The sequence below is a fragment of the Archocentrus centrarchus genome, chromosome 24, assembly GCF_007364275.1.
Source record: "Archocentrus centrarchus isolate MPI-CPG fArcCen1 chromosome 24, fArcCen1, whole genome shotgun sequence".
NCBI classification, from domain to species: domain Eukaryota; kingdom Metazoa; phylum Chordata; class Actinopteri; order Cichliformes; family Cichlidae; genus Archocentrus; species Archocentrus centrarchus.
The window spans coordinates 15,879,042-15,897,918 of NC_044369.1; the positions used below are offsets into that span (position 1 = coordinate 15,879,042).

The following is an 18,877-nucleotide window of genomic DNA, read 5'->3' on the forward strand; positions in this document are numbered from 1 at the left end:
TTGTTTATGAAAACCAAAGTTTAGATATCTGTGTGTGGCTCTACAAGCCACACACAGCCTAAACTGACCCAAAAGACCAAGTTTTCAGGACTCTGTGTTTCAAAAATTCTCATTAAAGTAGCAGAAACTTTATTTATGTTGACCTATAGCTAAAAATGTGTTAACAGGCAGAGGACAGGTAGCATTTGAACTGCGGGGTGGGTGGTGCAGGATCCTGGTATTGTGCTTGCTTTCTTTGCCAAACTGTCATGGCTTACTGAATAGAACAAAGCCATGTTTAAAGCTATCACTAACACCGGTGAAATGTGGGAATAGTCCTTAAACACCAACACTGGCAACTTAATTGCAAAAGCTACCCGTCAACTGCATCACAGACAATCATTAAGGGAACAACACTCTCACCTCAATGATTAGTTTCTTATGGATGTTTTTCCTTTTCTTTATGATAACAAAAAATAAAAATGTAAGGACAGTACATTGTTAGCTTAAGCTAAGCTGGGCTGGAGGTAAACAGCAATCTCTTTGTGGTTGGTGCCATCACAAAGCAATCATTTCCACAGATGAGATCACAGCCGTTAGCCTAACTAAAGAAAAATGTTGCCATTAATACTCAGTGATTACAAATCAGCTTAGTGTAAAGTCTTCACAATGTCGACACAGTGCAAAAGCAATGGAGTGGGTATGACAACGATGCTGATAACCGCATTTTATGACGCCAACCATAAATTAACAGCTGTTTACTCTCATTATCAGTTATTTTGATAAGAAACTAAATTAATGAAGAGACAGGAAGAACAAATCTGTTCCGGTTTTCCTGTACGAGAAATGGAGAAAACACACACACAAGTGAGGAAAAGGATGCAGCATTTGCACAAAGGCCGGTTATTATATTCCCATCAAGGTGCTTCAGGTTTGGAAATCTAACACTGCATGTGCTACAAGCCCACACTCGGTTTTGGTATATACTAATGTGACCACTTTCCATTTACAGTGTCACAGTGACCCACAAGAAAAAAAAAAAACACAGCCAGGGAAAAGTAGTGCATTAGTGTGTGTATGTCCATGTGACTTATGGTGTTACTACATTTCAAGCTGTCTGTGCGGTGCAATGGGTCGGTAGTAGATGTGAGCTCATACAATGGGCCTCTTTGTGAGATTGGGTGATGGGGGGAAGAGATTAAGTAATATGTGAACTACAAGTGCTGCCAAGCCCAGTGACATTGTAGCTCCACACAGTTCAAAATGCAGTAAGTTAATCTGTCAGTGCAAAAGGATTATTCTTTGCAAAATCTGTTTTTTCAGGGGCATTTTTCATGTTGTAGATGCATTTATGAGATATTTATTACTAATTCTAGAATTCCACAATGTCTATGCACACATATTACATCAATGCTTCAACTGAGTGTGCAAAAAAAAAAAAAAAAAAAAAACCTTTCTCAAAGTATTGGGGTGCGACCTTTAATTGCCTAACCACACATGTGGCAAAACTTAGTCAACTGCACCCAAAGCGCTCCGCCCAAACTCTGGAAGCAAGAGGAAAACTATTGGGGTTGAGTCCAAACCACAAACCGCTGTGTCGCTTCAAGCCCCTGAAAAATATGAACCCCAACTTCCCAAAGTCTTTGGCTGAAACAAAGCGATGAGACAAAGAGAACTGCTTAGACCTCGTGTGTCACCTCCCTGCTCCTGAAACTGCTTCCCCTCCCATCCACTCCCTCAGCCCGCAACCACATGAAAGACCTACTGGGTTGGGTTCCCATATGGTGAAGAGACAGGGGTGTGTGTGTGTTTAGATGGTTTAGCCAGTTAAGGGGGCTCCCTCCGACCTAATGCCCCCAGCCTTAAGAAGCCACTCAGACAGCTGTTTTCTTGAAGAGCCACACTCTCCCTTTCCAGCACGCACCAACAATGCACACTCATCTTAGACCAATTAGGACACCCAGTTACGCTATTAGTCCTGTTAACAATAAACTCCCTACTAGTTCCTCCCCTTCATCCTGCCCGTTTTCAGTCCGACCTCTCCGAATTCCCCTTCTCCTTTTTGTTTCCATCAATCTTGTTTAAAATGTTGAATCCCCAAATAGTTTGATGCCACAAGAAAAACAATGGGGGGAAAAAAAAAAAAAAGAGGCAGCTAAAATGCTGCTTAAAAATCCAAACAAACAAGGGGCTCATAGCTGTGGTGTTCAGTTATGAAGTGTAGCAAAGCTGCAACAATTGCAGTTTTATAAATAGTGTGTAAATTTATCCCGAGTTCCCAAATGTTTCTAAAAAATGCTTTCATCACTAGTTTCTTTTGTGCATGTTTCATGTGTGCACTAAAATTTAAAGTTTCCCATCTTTTAAACACCTCAAATCCCTCATTTAGTTTTCTTTTTTTTTTTTTTGCATTTTACCATCCTCTCACCTTCTCAACCCCTCCGACCTTACCCTCTCGTTTCCCCTCGCTTCCCGTCGTGCCTGCTTCTCTGTCTATTGAGCCACTGAGTTGCAACTGTTGCAAAACGGTCAGCATGCTGGGAGAGCTCAACACTGGCCAATAATGTTTGTGTGTAACTTCACTGGTCTTGCCAGAGAGAATTAGCCTCGTCTCACTCTCCCCTCCGTTGTGTATAGCCCAGTCTGACTTGTCAGCCTCAATGGCACAGAGATCAGTCCACAAAAACACTTTAAGAAAAGATGCACAAACAAGAGAGAAGGAGAGAGGAAGAGGGAGGATGATGAGTGGACAAGGAAGAGAGGGAGGAGGAGATGTGCTAAATACCACAGCTTGACAGACTGGTTTGGAAGTTCAGTCAAAGGGAGTGGACAGTGGACAAAGAGGAGGACATTACAGTGATATAACAATGTCATACAGTACACACTGAGTCTGCACACACCCCACGATTACAGTATGAATACAAGCATGTTTGCATCTGTGATCAGGGTTTGTTTGTGAGTGTGATCGGCACTAAAATTTTCTTCAATATCAAAAAACAAAGCGAGAAATAAAGACAGAAACACTGACGAGAGCAGCTTTAACGACCAAGCAGCAAACCGGGTGATAGGACACCAAACAAAGACCAGATTTCTTCATGAATGATTGAAAAAAAAAAAAAAAAGGGAGAAATACTGAGGGATTTCACTTTTTCTTCCAGCCCTAGGGGATCTGAAATTTCCATTGAGACCACTCATCACTGCCTCAGTCTTCCCACAACAAAGACCCTCAGTCTCATCTCCAGACATCCAGGGGCTCAGGGGCCCAAAGCTCTGGTCCCTCAGGCCCAACAGTCCTTACCGGCCCTATTAACCTGCCTCACCACCCCAACTTCATTCAGGACCTTTGGGACTCTAGACCCAAGTTTTTCCAAACGGTTGGGGGTGGGGTGGAGGAGAGGCCCTGACAGTAAGAGAGGCAACTAACAGGGTGAAATCAGCTCAGTTCCAGCAGAGAGTAGATGAACACTGTTGGGGTTGAGGGTACTTAACTGGAGAGAGGAGGGGTTTTTCTTTTATGTGGCGCCGCCCTGCTAGCTACTGTGGGCCCCACTGAGGCTAACGGATCAAACGAAGAAGGAATGTGTGTGTGTGTGTGTGTGTGTGTGTGTGTGTGTGTGTGTGTGTGTGTGTGTGTGTGTGTGTGTGTGTGTGTGTGTGTGTGTGTGTGTGTTAGAGTGCAATAGATAGAGAGATCTAAGGATCAGAGGAGGCAGACGGGCAGACTGTGGGTGCTTTTCATTATGCTAACTTATTCTTCTTTGTGTCCTCTCTCTCCACCTGTGACCCGGAAATCTTTCCCCCTCTGCCATCACACAGGATTTTCCAGTCGCTAAAATACAGCACATGGAAATCACCTGAGGTAGGACGTAAGTAAGTCAGGGGTAGGACTGAAATTACACGAAAACACTGCACATACAGTGCAACCTGAAACATATGTACCCGAAACAAGCAAAATCGCTCTGAGATAGGAACCACATGCTTCTCAATCAGCAATGAATTCAACACAAGCGAAACTGCCCTACAGTGGCTTCAGCCCATATAATACCGCTGACAGGTGCACAATAATAGTTACCTGATACACCGGTACCAGTGCAGCTGGAACCACGGCCTCCAGACTCTTTCAGTATGATGGCACCTGTAACTCTACAAGCTGCTGCATGAAAACAGGCCCGAGAGGCAACATATCAGATGTCTGTTTTTCCATACTCTACTTTCATTCATGTAAAAAAAAACAAAAAAAAAAAAAAGAAGAAAGAAAGAAAGAAAATTGGGACATTGGAATACCAATATTCATTTCATTTGTGTTACTTTTTATCCTCGGTTTTAGCCAAGGGGCAACATCTGGAGCTGTAAAATGATGCCAATTGAGAAGTACCAAAAACTGCACTTCCTCTAATGGCCACTTGAGGCTGGATACAAAAGCGAGTCAATTCCCACTGACTGTATGTTAAAAATCCCCAAATGTACTGCATTAAAAAGCACATTTATTACCAGGTATACAAACGGCTTCCTCCTTTGTAATAACTCGGAGGAGGGCAAATTTTTTTATAGTTCATGCATCTTGATATTGGAGTTTGCAGAGTGGGAGCTTTGATTGATTTAGGGATATGAATGCTTTAGCCTATCAGAATTAGTTAACATAAGCGCATGGATGAGTGCCTCTGCAAAAGCACAATCACACAAAAAGGAACTGAAAAGCAATCCAACAGACACAAATAGTTCTCTCATTTGATGACGACGGATCAGTGTAGCTGCTCCACACACACAATCGAAGTCTGTCCCATTCATGCTGCATGTCTGTGTTACAAGTGCCCGTTATAGGTAGAGATTCAACATGAAAACTTAGCAAGGCAGATTCAGTTTATCATGATTCTCACAATCATATAAATGGAATTAATGCAGTAGTGTTTATATCCTATCTGGTAACAGTTCCTGGGTTTTGGTTTGGATGTAACCATAGATTGGCATACCTTTTTTGAGCCATATCTGACAATCTGAGCAATTTTTATCCAACTATGACACACATATGGTGTGAAGTGACACAGTATAACCCCCCAAAAAAGTATTTGTCAGAATATTCTGCTGCTTCATTTTCTTTCTGGTAGTTTCCTTCAACATCAACATCATCATCATCAACATCTGCAAAGCTTCTGACTTTTTGGTGACTTGTAACTGAGACCAGGGAACACACCAAATCAAACAGCTATGATGGTGACAGCCTGTCTCACTGAAGCACACACACACACACACACACACACACAAACACACACTCCTTTCATACACGGAGACAGAAGGTCAAAAACACACAGCTGAGTCAATATACTGGGACATTAGCTGGCAGCAGCCTCGAAAACTAAAAGGTTTGACCATTCAAATCCAAGAGGCCTTCACTTCATCTGCAACAGCTGTTTGAGCCGTTTGGTTCAGGAGAAGCTGAATTGAGTAAGCATCTTATCAGGCAGCAAAAAAAAAAAAAAAAAAGGGTTATATTTATTATCAGAGAAAAGCTTGAGACAACAACAACAACAACAACAGTAGCAGCTGAATGACAGTGTAGCTCTAATGCATGAGAAAAACTGACTCACATAAAAGTTCACAAGAACTGAAGTATTAAAAGACAGGCTCAAATATCAACAATTAAACATAATTAAAAGGAACTTGTAATTATTGTTATTCATAATTCCACATCGCCAATTATCATTCCACACCTATCTGTTTTTAGAGCACACACACACACAAACACACACACACACACACACACACACACACACACACACACACACACACACACACACACACACACACACACACACACACACACACACACACACACCTCATTTCCTCGTCTTTTCAGCTTCACATGCAGCCTCCATTACTGGGCAGTAACAGGAATGGGCGTGCAGACTCCAGCAGGGCTTAAGGAGATTAACCATTCTGTAGCCGTATGAAATAATATTCCTCATAATCCCCATCACTGACTCCAAAAATCCCTTCTGACTGTGTGGCAAGGGAGGGCCTCGATTATGTGCTCTCTTGTTCTTTTGAACACATATGCACACACACACGAAAATACACGCATGTGGACAAAACGTTTAGCAGTGTGTGTGTGTGTGTGTGTGTGTGTGTGTGTGTGAGAATACTCACACTAATCAACATTTTTTTTTGTTAACAACAAGGACAAGTTAATCCAAAAATGCTGATACATTCCCTCGCTCTCTCTATGTCAGTAATACAACAATCCTGCAACACATTAAGTTGGACTATTGAAGCAAGCTGCATCCTTGTCTCCATCCACTTTCACTTAACAGAAGCTCTGCTGCTGTGCGTGCCCAACCATGCTAAGACTGTATGCAAATGTGTGCATTGGTTAATCACAATTAGAGCCTTGTTTTGTCCTCAAGCAATTTATCTACAAACTTGTGAATGTGTGATCTAGTCAAATATCAGTATTAAGAGAAATAAGAATAAATGCATCATATCATAATCAACCATTATTAACATCAATTAAGATGGCTGATCTGACATACTGTTTTTCTGAGGAACAACAGAGAATCAGTCTGTCCAAGGACAGTCACTCTGCATGTCTACCAGGAGTTTTTCTTACTCTCTTTATGAGTTATGATGCACAAACCTTGCATTAAAAAGCATAATTGTGATCCCACACGACCACTTCAAGTCCAGTGGCTTATTGCTAACATATGTTTATCCAAGTTATTATTCTGTTTTGAGTGTTGATAGATGTGTGGACATGTTGCAACCAGTCTTTGAACCTCATTTTCCCCCTTAGGCAAGGTTCCGGTTCAATAGACAACATTACAACAACAAACAAAATCCTGGTTGCTGTGCGTTAGCCTAGACGCCCATCAGCGACCCCTGGAAACCAGTGGTTACAAGGGGAAAAGGTATATTCCCTGATTGGCTGGCAAATGGTTGCTGGTAGTCACTATGAAATTGGTTGATGAAGCCCAAGTCATATAGACCCCACCACCACCACCACCCACCCCCACAACCACAGGGGTTGCTAGGGAAATTATATATTACCCTAACTGGTTGGCGAGTGGTGTATTCCCCAACTGGCAGGTAAAACTGGTTGCAAAGAGGCAGACAGTGCTGCAAATACAACTTCCCTGGAATTGTAAAACAAATCCAGTTTTTCCTTGCTTTTCTGACTTCACTACTGGAACACGCTCAACTGGGGAGTGATGACACTCCCAGCTCCAACGTCCGACTTCCAAAGCAACAAACAGAACAAGTTTATTTTTAACCTGCACTGTCATATTACCTCAGCAATGACTCATAAATAACTACACATAAATGTTGGGGGAATCTGTTTGTTTCAAGTGCCTGAAAAAAAAAAAAAAAAAAAAAAAAATCAGATTTTTAAATCACCAAATGTTGGTATGGGTTTGAAAAATCCTATATCAGTCAAACAAAATCTGAAAGAGGTGAACAAAAAAAAGGAAAAATGAGAGAACTAACACAGAGTGGAGAGACAGAAACAGAATTCGGTTGTTGCAAGAGGTGTACACATTGGCCCAGAATGGTTGTGCCTGCTATTCTGGGTCAAACATATGCAAAAATCTCACAACAATCAGCTCACAGATATCATTGGCTGTGTAAGTAGTACTTGGGCAGTAGCAGCCTTTATAAAACAGAAAGTGTACTGTAAATGCATTAATTTATATAAATGCATCTCTAGTCTTACATTCATACAGGACTTTATTTGGTACCATTCAAACTTCTATCTGCCGCACCTCCATGGATAACATGCATGTCTGTGGACTGCAGAAAAAGCCAGAGTACCCAGAGAGAGAACATGCAAACTCCACACAGAATGGGTTTGAATCTGTAACCTTCTTGTTGTGAGGTGACCGTGCTAACCACTCCATCACCATGCCGCCCAAGTACTGACGGATGGAAGCCCGAAGGAGCACAAATAAGTTTAAGTGACCGCACGCACGCATACGCACAATGAGGTCTCTGTGGTTGCAGCCGACAGTTAAAGCTCCTACAGAGGAAGATTCAGTAGTCAAAGGGGATTCCTTTATGGAGTATGTCATATTTCACAGTGGCAGACACTTTCTCACACATGTGAACACCCTGCAATGAGAGACAGTGATGAATGATGAGCTGAGAAACTGCTTCGGACAACTTAAGGAAAGAAAAGCCTCACATTGCGGCCCATTTCTTTGGAGTAATTAATGGTAAAAATAGCAAAGTAATAGCAAAGTAAACAAATCAACTAAAAACTCAGTATGTGTCGTCACACAGTGTTGTACAATGTTCTTAATAAAAATGTAATTGTTTTTATGTAAATTGACCCCAGGAAGAGTAGCTGAGGCAGCACGCTGCAGATGCTAATGCGGATCTAAATAAACAAACAAACAAACACCTGTTGCACTCGGGAATTTTTCTTCCAACTATGTTTGAAAGTGGTCAGCTGTTTTCTCCGATGACTTCTAAACCAAACAGCTAACTGTCTGAGATGCAGAGAGGGAATAGAAAGGCTCAGACGCTTCAGCCTCCCTCCTTCTGACATCCCTTACTCGGTAGTCATGCATCTGTTCCTACAGCTGTGATGTTATCATGTTGACAAAATCTGTCCAGACATGCAGTGTAAACACCTGTCAAAGTACCCAATCCCACATTTGTGGCAATTTTCACTATAGTAGGTGACTCTGGGAGCAAATTTTACCATCACGCTGCTGCAGCTGGTAACAATACAGATGACCAAAACAGGGAGAGAGAGCAGTCTCATGTTAAGTCGCATACATCTTAGTGACTAGTCAGACAGAAAGATAAACAGGTCTGATTAATTTGTGGGTTGCTGAAAATGAGCCAGTAAAATTAGTCAGGAGAAACTTATATTTATGGTACTGAGTCAAAAACTGTTCAAACAAACAAAGGCAAAGACAAGATTTGTATGATCTCAACATTTAGCAGGCATATTTTACACATAAAATCCAGACCTGTCGACATCTTTCACTTAAAAAAAAAAAAAAAAAAACAAAACAAAAGTAGGAGCAGACACATGTCGGTATCCACCAGTCTGCACAAATATGTTTTCATTTTTTATTTACTACAACTTCTCTTTAAGGCCGAGGTTTAAGAGTTTAAAGACTAAAAAACTCAAAAGTGCTCAGCAGATGGAGACTGCCTTCACATATTCTACTAAACTCTGCAGTTGAGCAAGCCTCTCCACTTTATTATGTTCTGTTATTAATATAGGTCTAATGGAAACAGTGACGAGTGAGGTGGCACAGACCATTGTTGACCATACAATTGCCAGACAAAAATGCAACAACCAAAGCCACATAATGTAATCACTAATGGGAGTCATAAAGTAGGTGGAGGGGTATATATATATATATATATAGTATGAAATAACCTAGGTCAACATGATAACAGTGGACCCTCTGACCACTGGCGGGAAAGGATTGCGTTACAGTTCTGACAAAAATAAATCTTTTTGGGAGAAGTATGCACTGATTTCCCATTCTAATGATCCTTCTAGATTCCCAGCAGCAACAGTAAACACAACAAACCACAGAGCTTTCACAACACCTTCCCTCAGACCAACATCATTTCAAACCAACACTGCTGACAATGAATGCATGTCTGCAACTCTTCCATCATAGAACTGGGGAAACCCAACTAATAATTTTTTTTATTTTTTTTATTTCTAATACTTTTTTTTATTGCCAGACTATCAATATTACAAGCAACGGGTTCAATAAGCACTGTCAGTTGCACAATGCACATGTCGTAATAAGCCAATCCAAAGATTTGTTTCATCAAGTATTAAACATTACATCTGCTAGTCTAAGAAAGAAAATAAAACCTTGATGAGCCTCTTGTCCCTCAGCTTGTTTACTCAGCTGAGGAAATTCAAGCTGTCGAATGTCACCAGTGTTTACGAGACTAAAAATATGCCTGAAAAGAGCCAGCCGACAGCTGTTTCTGAAGAATTATCTGCCGGTCCATATATAGCTTCAACCCGGCCTCTGCCGTCACAAGTTTTAAAATGCAAATATTCAGATTCATCTGTTGCATTTAATCCTTTATCCAAAAGATGCATCGGTAGTCCCGGCTTCATGCGATCTATATTCTGCAGTGTTATTTTCTGACAAGTGACCCATTACATTTCACTTCTTTTTAATGTTACACACTCCATACCACCAAAAGAGGTTGAGTGCATGGCTGTGTGCTTCTGTCTGTGTGTTCCTGCGTGCGCTTTGGTTAAGTGGCACAAGTGACAGATGTGGCAGAAAAATCCTTGTTTATTTTTCCTCAGGCAGTCATTCAGTCAGAGCGTGCGTGTGTGTGTACAGTGTGTTTTTCAGGCCTTGAGTGCAGCTTGGTGCAGATACAAGGTAACAATAGCCTTTATATTCCTGTTAGATGAGCTCCCACCTGTTGCAGTATGCCATTATGTACTGTATGGAATGGATATGCCTCCCTGTCGGCCCATCTTCCTCTCTGTCTGCCCCTTGTACACATCACTGACAAACTATAATCTAATACATGATAAAATGCATCCTTTATTTTACTCCCAACGGATGGTCGTGCAGCTTTACATGACACTCTTTTTGATTCTGTAACTGTATAAAATAAACATGAAACGCTGCAGCAGGTTTGCCAGCGTCGTACACCTGCTGCCCTGTCAGATACCAGCATGGCATGCCCTGTTATGAATCAGTTTATACCAACTGCAAACAAGTTTTTCTCTACATGCTGCTTTATGTGACGTGTAATAACACATGCAGGATGCAGTCAATAGCAGCGTACTGTATGTTCAGTGGAGCTGCCACAAAAAAAAATATAAATAAATGTACCAGTCAAGAGAAAAAAAGATGACATTTAAAGGACACAAATGCTAGACTTTTGGTAGTAACTTCACTCACTATACTCCTATATCTACAATCGGCTGCATCGCAGCAACCCTGCTGAGCCCTTCCCTGTACGCCAGACAACAACATGTAAAACAACATTCCTGCAGTTCTTTTTACTCATTGTGACGGCTCTAACCAGATATATGAACCCACATATATACACACATTCTCCCAGACATTCATAAATCTTAAACACTGTTAGATAAACTGAAGATCAGTCAATGCAGCAGAGGTTGTAAGGTATGTAATTACAATGTACTAATTAAGTGAAAATGCAGAAGTGTTTAACTGCTGGTTAAACTAAAATTGCAACAATTAAAAAAAAAGAAAATCAAGACAAGAATGAACATCAAGCACATTAATAGAAATGCATGATTTAAAAAAAATAGGTGGAGGAAAAGCAAATATAAGAGAGAAAGGAGGGACGTATGGAGCGTGACAAAAACGGATTATAAAAGAGACAGAAGAGCAGGGTCCGTGTCTTTGTTGTGGTCGGCATAGCAGTAGATGGGTTACCATCAAAGTGTAGAGGATGGACAGAGATGAGAGAGGAAAGGTCTGGAAACCATATGAAACAACAGGAAAGGAGAGAGAGCGAGAGAGAGGAAGTGACTTTAAACCAGAGGAAGGGAAAGCAGAAAAAAAAAGGAGAGTGACTGACAATAAAATATGCTGAAACGTAATTTCACACTGTGAGCTCAGGCTCACGCAGAGGCTGTGAAAATGTTTTTGCAATATTTAACCTAAAAGGCATACTTGTACATCTTTAGTTTCTGTGGATAAACGTTGAGGAGCAGAGCCAAGCGCACCATTTCACTCGGGATCTGCTGACAGTTTAGCTTTTGTTTGTCTCTGTGTAGGAAACACATTTGGAAACGAACATCAGGCCATTTGGGACACTTTTCCTCTGAAAACAATAGCTGTGTAAAAACTCGGCCATGACCTCGACTTGAATTCTCCAACAGCAGTCCAAATGTAATGCATCTGTGTAAAGCGCTTTAAGTGTACAAATATAACATCAATATAGATGGGGGGGAGACAACAAAAACAAGTGAGATTCAGGAACCCCTGGGGAAGTCCCATTACATCCTATCCGAGGTCACGACAGTGGGGATTAAATCTTGCTCATCTCCCTGCTGGCTGGTTAAACCCTGGATTACCCCACAGCATCCTCAACTGCTGACTTACCAACCTGTAAGTCCTGTGTGTGGGTTCTCTGATTGTGGACTCACGCGCACATTTGTGGGTCGACAGCAATAACAAAATCCCAACAGTAGGAAGGCATAGATTTACCAAATGAAGTTGACCGCCATCAGTTTAAAGGCAAATAAGATAATATTTACAAATCACAGTGGCCAATCTTGTTCTGTTGTGTCCTATTAAAATGTGCAGCGCTTATACACTGAACAGCCACTTTATTAGGCACTCCCTTCTTCGCCTTCAGAACTGCCTTAATCGTTTATGCAGATTCTTTCCCCTCCACCACAACCCAAACACACTCAGCTGGACTGAGATCTGGTCACTGTGGAGATCATTTGTACACAGTGAATTCATTGTCATGTTCACAAACCAGTTTGAGATTATTTGAGCTTTGCGGCACGACACGCTATCCTCTTGGAAACAGGAGGATTGATCCCAAACACTGATGGCAACAGTCTACCTGGCATTTAAATTCAATTCAGCATTTAAATTATGCTCAGCTGATGCCAAGAAGCCCAAAGTGAGCCAAAGAAAATATCCCCCACACCATTACCAGCCTGAACCACTGACACAAGGCAGGATGAAGCCACACTTTCATGTTCACTAAATTCTGGCCCTACCATCTGAATGTTGCAGCAGAAATCGATTTTAATGGCACCTGGTGTGGTCTTCTGCTGCTGTAGCCCATCTGCTCCAAGGTTCAATGTGTTGTGCATTCAGAAATGCTCTTCTTGGTTGTAATAAGTGGTTATTTGAATTACTGTTGCTTTCCTATCAGCCAGAGAACTGCCGCTCACTGGATATTATCTGTAAACCCTGGAGAAATAGAAAATTCCAGTAGATCAGCAGGTTTGAAACACTCAGACCAGCCTTACTAACACCAATAACCATGCCAACTTTCTTCCCCATTCTGATAATTAGTTTGAACTGCAGCCGGTCATCTTGACCATGCCTAAATGCCTAAATGCACTGAATTAACGAGTAATTGAAAAGGTGCACCTAATAAAGGTGCGTATGAGGGATCCAGCTTAGTAATTTGTTTGGTTAAATTTATGCTTATTCAGAGACAGCGTGATAAAGGGCTTAAAGTTTCCCTGGGACAAAATGTGTACCCAGTTAGGGTTTTATTTAGTTTTTTGAGACAGTGAAAATCAAAATGATCTTATTATGTTGCAAATAGAATAAATAACAAAAACAACCCACCCACAAAAAAAAGCGCCAGCATCAGCTATGAGCAAAATTGTGATTTCAAACATATCCATGTCTACGCCATTCTCCACCAGTTCAAGGATGTTTCTAGTGTTTCATAAGTGGAGATACAAATCAACCAAGATTTCATTAGTTGCCGTTCCAACACTGCTATTTTCATTACTTTATATAAGTAAGTGCTCCCATGACATGTGGTATGCTCAGAAAATAATTAGATTTAGTCCAACTACAGTTCAGCCACACATGTGAGAGAAGAAGCAGCCACGGACCAACCAGATTACCACAGAAAGTGAAAAACAGCTTATGTCCATCATCTTCTACTGTTATAAAAATAAGTGATAAAATACACTACTGTATACTGTAAGGGTGATCTTGTCAACACTGCTGCCCGAATCAGGGCTCGCCGCACACAGTCGGGCCATCGCCTCCATACACACAAATCTAAATTTAGCCACTTTCTTATTAACTTGACTGTCTCACATCATCAACAGCAAATCCGTCTCTGACAGATTAAGCTTCAAGAAACTGCAAGACGGCACCGAGTGGAATCTGGTGTCGGGACATCGTAAATGATCAACAAGCATTTTATCTGCTTTATACTTGGTGTGCAAAAAATGAGGCATTCTGTCTTCATGAAAAGCGATATTTGAAGTTTCTTCTTTGAGCAAATGAGCCTACAGAGTCGAATGAGTGCTTGGAGAAGGACTGGTACTTATGTACTACTTTTCCCCTCTGGGCATTCAGTGCTCTTTTCAGATTACACGGCACCTTCATCCATTTATGCACACTTCCATAATCATTTTCATTTCTATTTAGAGCCAAAAAACCCATTATTTTTTTATTCATTTCTCAAGAAATTACCTCCAGCAGTTTCTTTTCCTTTTATGCAAGCGTGATATAATGAACGCTGTGATGTAAATCTTAACGCTGACCCCTGTTCTGCGCTCGGGACAGGGCTGGATCTAAATCCTTTGCGGTCTGCTCGGAGCCGTGAGAGAGGGCTGGCTGTAGATACAAAACACACAAGCTCATACACACAGTTCAAGTCAGACGCAGTTCACTGGCAATATCCCTCCACTTCCACAGCCCTTTCCCACTCATTTTCCTCTATTTTCTCTCACTTTTTCTTCATTTCTATGACCCACATCTTTTGTTCCCCATGGGAGAAGGTCGACCTCTAGAACCAGGCCAGGCTCCCGGCGTTGGAACGAGCGCTGTGGGAACCGATTTGTGGATTCTGGCTGCGTAATGACTGCTCTCTATCGATGAATGAAGGGGACCACAGTGGACCAGAGTGAATAGTGAGTAGGGAGAATTGAGTCAGGATAAACAAGGGTGTGTATGTGTGCACATTTGTGTGGCAAACAGGAAAAGAAGGTTTTTTTAAAAATAAAAAAAAAGCCACAAACACGGTTAGTTTACCCAGGCATGACTAATTTGTTGTTCTTTGGCTTTTGATATGGATGCTACTTTGATCTCAGTCCAGCAGTTTTACAGATATTATCTGCAGTCAAACTCTGAGGATAAGCTCCCCCACACACAAAACAAACCACTTCAACACAGCAACACACCCTAAACATGATAGCACACACTGCTCCTCATGAAAGAGCATCAGGCCGAGACTATGCCTATAAATATCTGAAGGATAGGAGGAGGAATGCCCAGGCACTTAACATGTATGTATGTGTGTGTATGGGAGACAAGATGGACTGCAGACATTAGCAGGTCAGCTGGAAACATGCCTTTTTTATCTGTGTGTGTGTGTGTGGGGGGGGGGGGGGGGGGGCTAGTGGGCATCATGTTAACTGACAAAGGAGGCCCCAAGTCTCTCCTTACTCCAATTAACCTTCACTAGTTTGACCTACATCCATCATTAAAATAGCATAGTCCCAAATCAACCCAGAGTTATATTTGGCAGTGAAGAATAAGTGTTTAATGTATAGTTAAAGGCACACTTCAAGCAAAAGTCAAGGTTGTGACATCGGTCTCCGTCTACTCGGTGCACAGAGGTGCTCAGACGTCTCGGGAAAGCAGAGTTTCCCTGTAGCTGAGGCTTGCCGAGCTAGTAGAAATCCAAGCTAACCAAACTAGGCTTTGTTTAAACTCTTGACTCTGAGTGTCAGGTGTTCCCCGCTGAGGCTCGAGAGAATGACCTATGACCTTTGCCCCGGGGCACCTTAGCACAAATGGATTAACAGTGGAATAAAGCAGACAAAATACACACAAGGAGGAAATCTCATTTTCCTATCATGTCTCTGTTCAAACTCCCACTGATTACACTGAGTGTAGAGGCAGGCACACACACACACACACACATATATCTACACTTACTACGCCCTTCTCTCAATGTCAGTCTTCCAGCATACAGGAGCCCCTCTTGTTGCCCCTCACTGGTAACATGATCCGGCTCTGAGCTGAGGTTAGGGTAGGAACCCGGAGCCACAGGAGTAGAAGACAACAGGGTGACCAGCCACAGATATTTACAAGCAAGCTGGGAAATTTATGCACCACAGTGAATTCCTCAGGATTGGGTAGTTAAAACTACCCTACAGGCAACATGCTATAACATCTCATCAAGGATTTGAGGTAAAAACCAAAGCTAAACACTGTCCTTTAAACACTGCTTACCACTTTGTAAATCAGTGAATAGCAGCATGCCGCTACGGCTGTAAAATACTGCAACATGTCAATGAACGCTTTGTTTCATGAAGTCATACGCATTACATCGTCACTTTTATTCAAATGCATAATTCACAACAACTCCACCAGGTGTTCTGTCATATTCAAATCCAGCACTCTTGTTTTTCATGGATTAATGCTGGAGGGCACTTCAAAATGCAGGTGTTTCCACGTGTGGAAAAAGTTGGCGTCAAGCTTCAGTGTCTGTGTTGCAATAAATATAAATTCAGGGCTTCCGCAAACTTTGCGTGCCGGCCTTGAGGGTGTGTGTGTGTGTGTGTGTGTGTATGAGAACTGCCGATGACAAAGTAACACACAGCATTCCTGTCTACTCTCTCACACCTTGCTTCCAGTTAATGAAACAAACCCTTGTAAAAGATCTCCTGGTGCCGCCTAAAACTTCAGCAGGTACATATACACCCCCCCGCCTAAATACCTTGATGGAATTTGGGTCTGTGCTTATATGTGGGCTCACTCTGTTGCTCATCAGGCATCACAATTCACCTCTGTCTGGGATCTGTCTGCCTGCTCAGCTTATCATTTCTCCACAGCCAGTTTTGAACCTGTGTGTGTGTGTGTGTGTGTGTGTGTGTGTGTGTGTGTGTGTGTGTGTGTGTGTGTGTGTGTGTGTGTGTGTGTGTGTGTGTCATAGGGTGAGTCATATTTAGACACAAGACAGGATGGACAGACCCAGATCAGATGGAGGAGGAAGGACAGTGAAAAGGAAACAAAAGTGAGTGAGTCAGAGCTGAAATCCTCCTCTTTCACTTGGGTTTAGTGGAATTTGCGCTCATCTTCTGAACCCTACTTTGCAACCCATTTCGGAAGCAAATCAGATAAAGAAAAGGAGCCACGCAGGGACTCAATAGGAAACGTGATCCCTTAACTGCTAGGTTTACACACATTACCGCATAACAATGGTCTTAAACAGGTATCAAGAGGCAGATATGTATTCACTCAAAGGCTCTGCCTCAGGTCTGCGGCACAGCAGATAAAATGACAGGCCTGTCTGTCGGTCTTGCTTGCACAGTCACCAGAACATGAGTCAGACTGAGTTAATATTTAACCCACTACAGGAGGCAGCTTTATAATAGCAGGCTAAACACATCACAGAACCTCAGAAGTAAAGAAATTGATTTTCCATTTGTCTTTGCGTTGACCAACTTTATGTGCATTAAGGAGAATAGGGAAGGTGAAGGGGGGGGGGGGGGGGGGGGGGGGTGTCTTGGGATATCAATATCCTTTGAAGACCTGAACACAGATGGTCAGTATGTTGAGAGGATATCCATCATTTCTGACAAGACACAATGCCCCTGTTAGCATAAGTCCCAATCAGGCACATAAAGCCATGTGGGCAGGAGTCAGTGGTCACTCCTCCTTGATGCTTTTAAACTGACAAATCACAGCAGTCACCTTGGACCTCTCTACACTTTACACTAGGTTATTATAACAGGACAGCCACAAACTGGAAGATAGACCCACCTACCTCATACAGACATATTTAAGCTCCCAAGTCTATCATGAAATCTTGCTGCTTGAAATCATAACTATCTCCACTCAGTCTGTGCTAAGAGTGACAAATGAATATGAATTCCTTGCATGCATTTGCGCATGTCTTGGGGGTCTCAGTTGGTGATCTATACTGACTTGTCTGCATTTACTAGAAAAGTAAGATTTGAGGAGCTGACAGATGAGTGACAAAAACAAGCGGCCAACCCTGCAAACTTACGGATTTTGATTTTCTTGGGATCAAACTTGCGGACTTCATCCTGCAGAATCTGCAGGCGCTCCTCAATCCTGCAGGATCTCCTGAACACCATCCCTGCCTCCATCTCAATGCCCAGGAAGATGTCGCTGGCACGTCGAGAAAGGTCGGAAAGTTGATGTATTACGTTGGTGAGCGTGTGACAGCTAACCTCATCCAGTGATGAGAATAAAACAGGCTTTCGCAGTTTGCGCTTGCCGGCTTCTTCCCTCGGCTTCCAGCCATCCTTCGCCGATAACCTACTCACACGGCGGGGCTCGATAGTCCTCTGATGAAAGGGCATATTTATTTCATACCAATAACTCCAGCGGGACCGAAAACTGTTCACGCCAAACAAACAAAGAAATTACAAAGCTTTAAAACAAACCCGACACGAGCTCCCTTCCCGGAGTTGCAGAATAATCCTTGAATCCCGCCATATTTCTGTTTTTCAAAGCATGGGACTTTGTGTCGCTGTACACCGGAGACGTTGCCTCCGAAAGTCTATTCAAATTCAACCAGACACAGTGCAGGGTGGAGAGAAAAAAAATCACAAGGAAAAGTAGGAAAAGTACAAATAAAAACCCGGAAAATACTACAACCACCTGTAGCAAGTGGAGCCGGAGCCAGAAAGCGGAGCGGAGGAGAGTTTACCTGCCTCCCTCCGGAAGGAGCGGCCTCTCACAAAACCGGGACCGGATTTCTTTAAAAACCGAACCGAGGAAGGAAATGAGCAGGAAACCTGGAAGCTGGAAAGAAAGATCCTCTACAGATCCCGAGGGAAATTTGGGTTAGCAGGCAACTATCTGGAAATTATGGAAGCTTGCTTCCGCCACTGTTTTTTCCCTTCCACGACTGACTATCCCTTTGATTTTTTAAATTTTGTTTAAGGATTTTATTTCATTTTTATATTGAATGCTGCTTAAGGTGATAATGTAATAATAAAAAAAGTGAATTTTTTTTTTTAAATACGTAAAATAAAAACAGAAACAATATTGTGTACTTAGTTGAAAGTATACAGGAAACCTGCTTTAGTTTAATTTCATGACAATTTGGTCAGTTTTATCAAAACAAACTTGAATTTGACGTGAAGCTAATTGGAAAAAAAAAGTTAAAATTATGCAAAAATTAAACTTCTTGTTTCCAAAACCTGCTGACATTTAACCCCATTTTA

General features: G+C 42.0%; 1 protein-coding gene across 2 annotated transcripts in view; it reads right to left on the bottom strand.

Moving 5' to 3' along the window:
• Positions 1-18,221, bottom strand: part of nhsl1b (NHS-like 1b) — a 104,822-nt gene extending 86,601 nt beyond the window's left edge. For both annotated transcript variants that reach the window (XM_030721237.1, XM_030721236.1), the window contains exon 1: positions 17,689-18,221. In XM_030721237.1, the coding sequence (XP_030577097.1) occupies positions 17,689-18,007 (319 nt within the window). In that variant the 5' untranslated portion in view covers positions 18,008-18,221. The remainder of the gene's footprint in view (positions 1-17,688) is intronic.
• Positions 18,222-18,877: the final 656 nt, after the last annotated feature.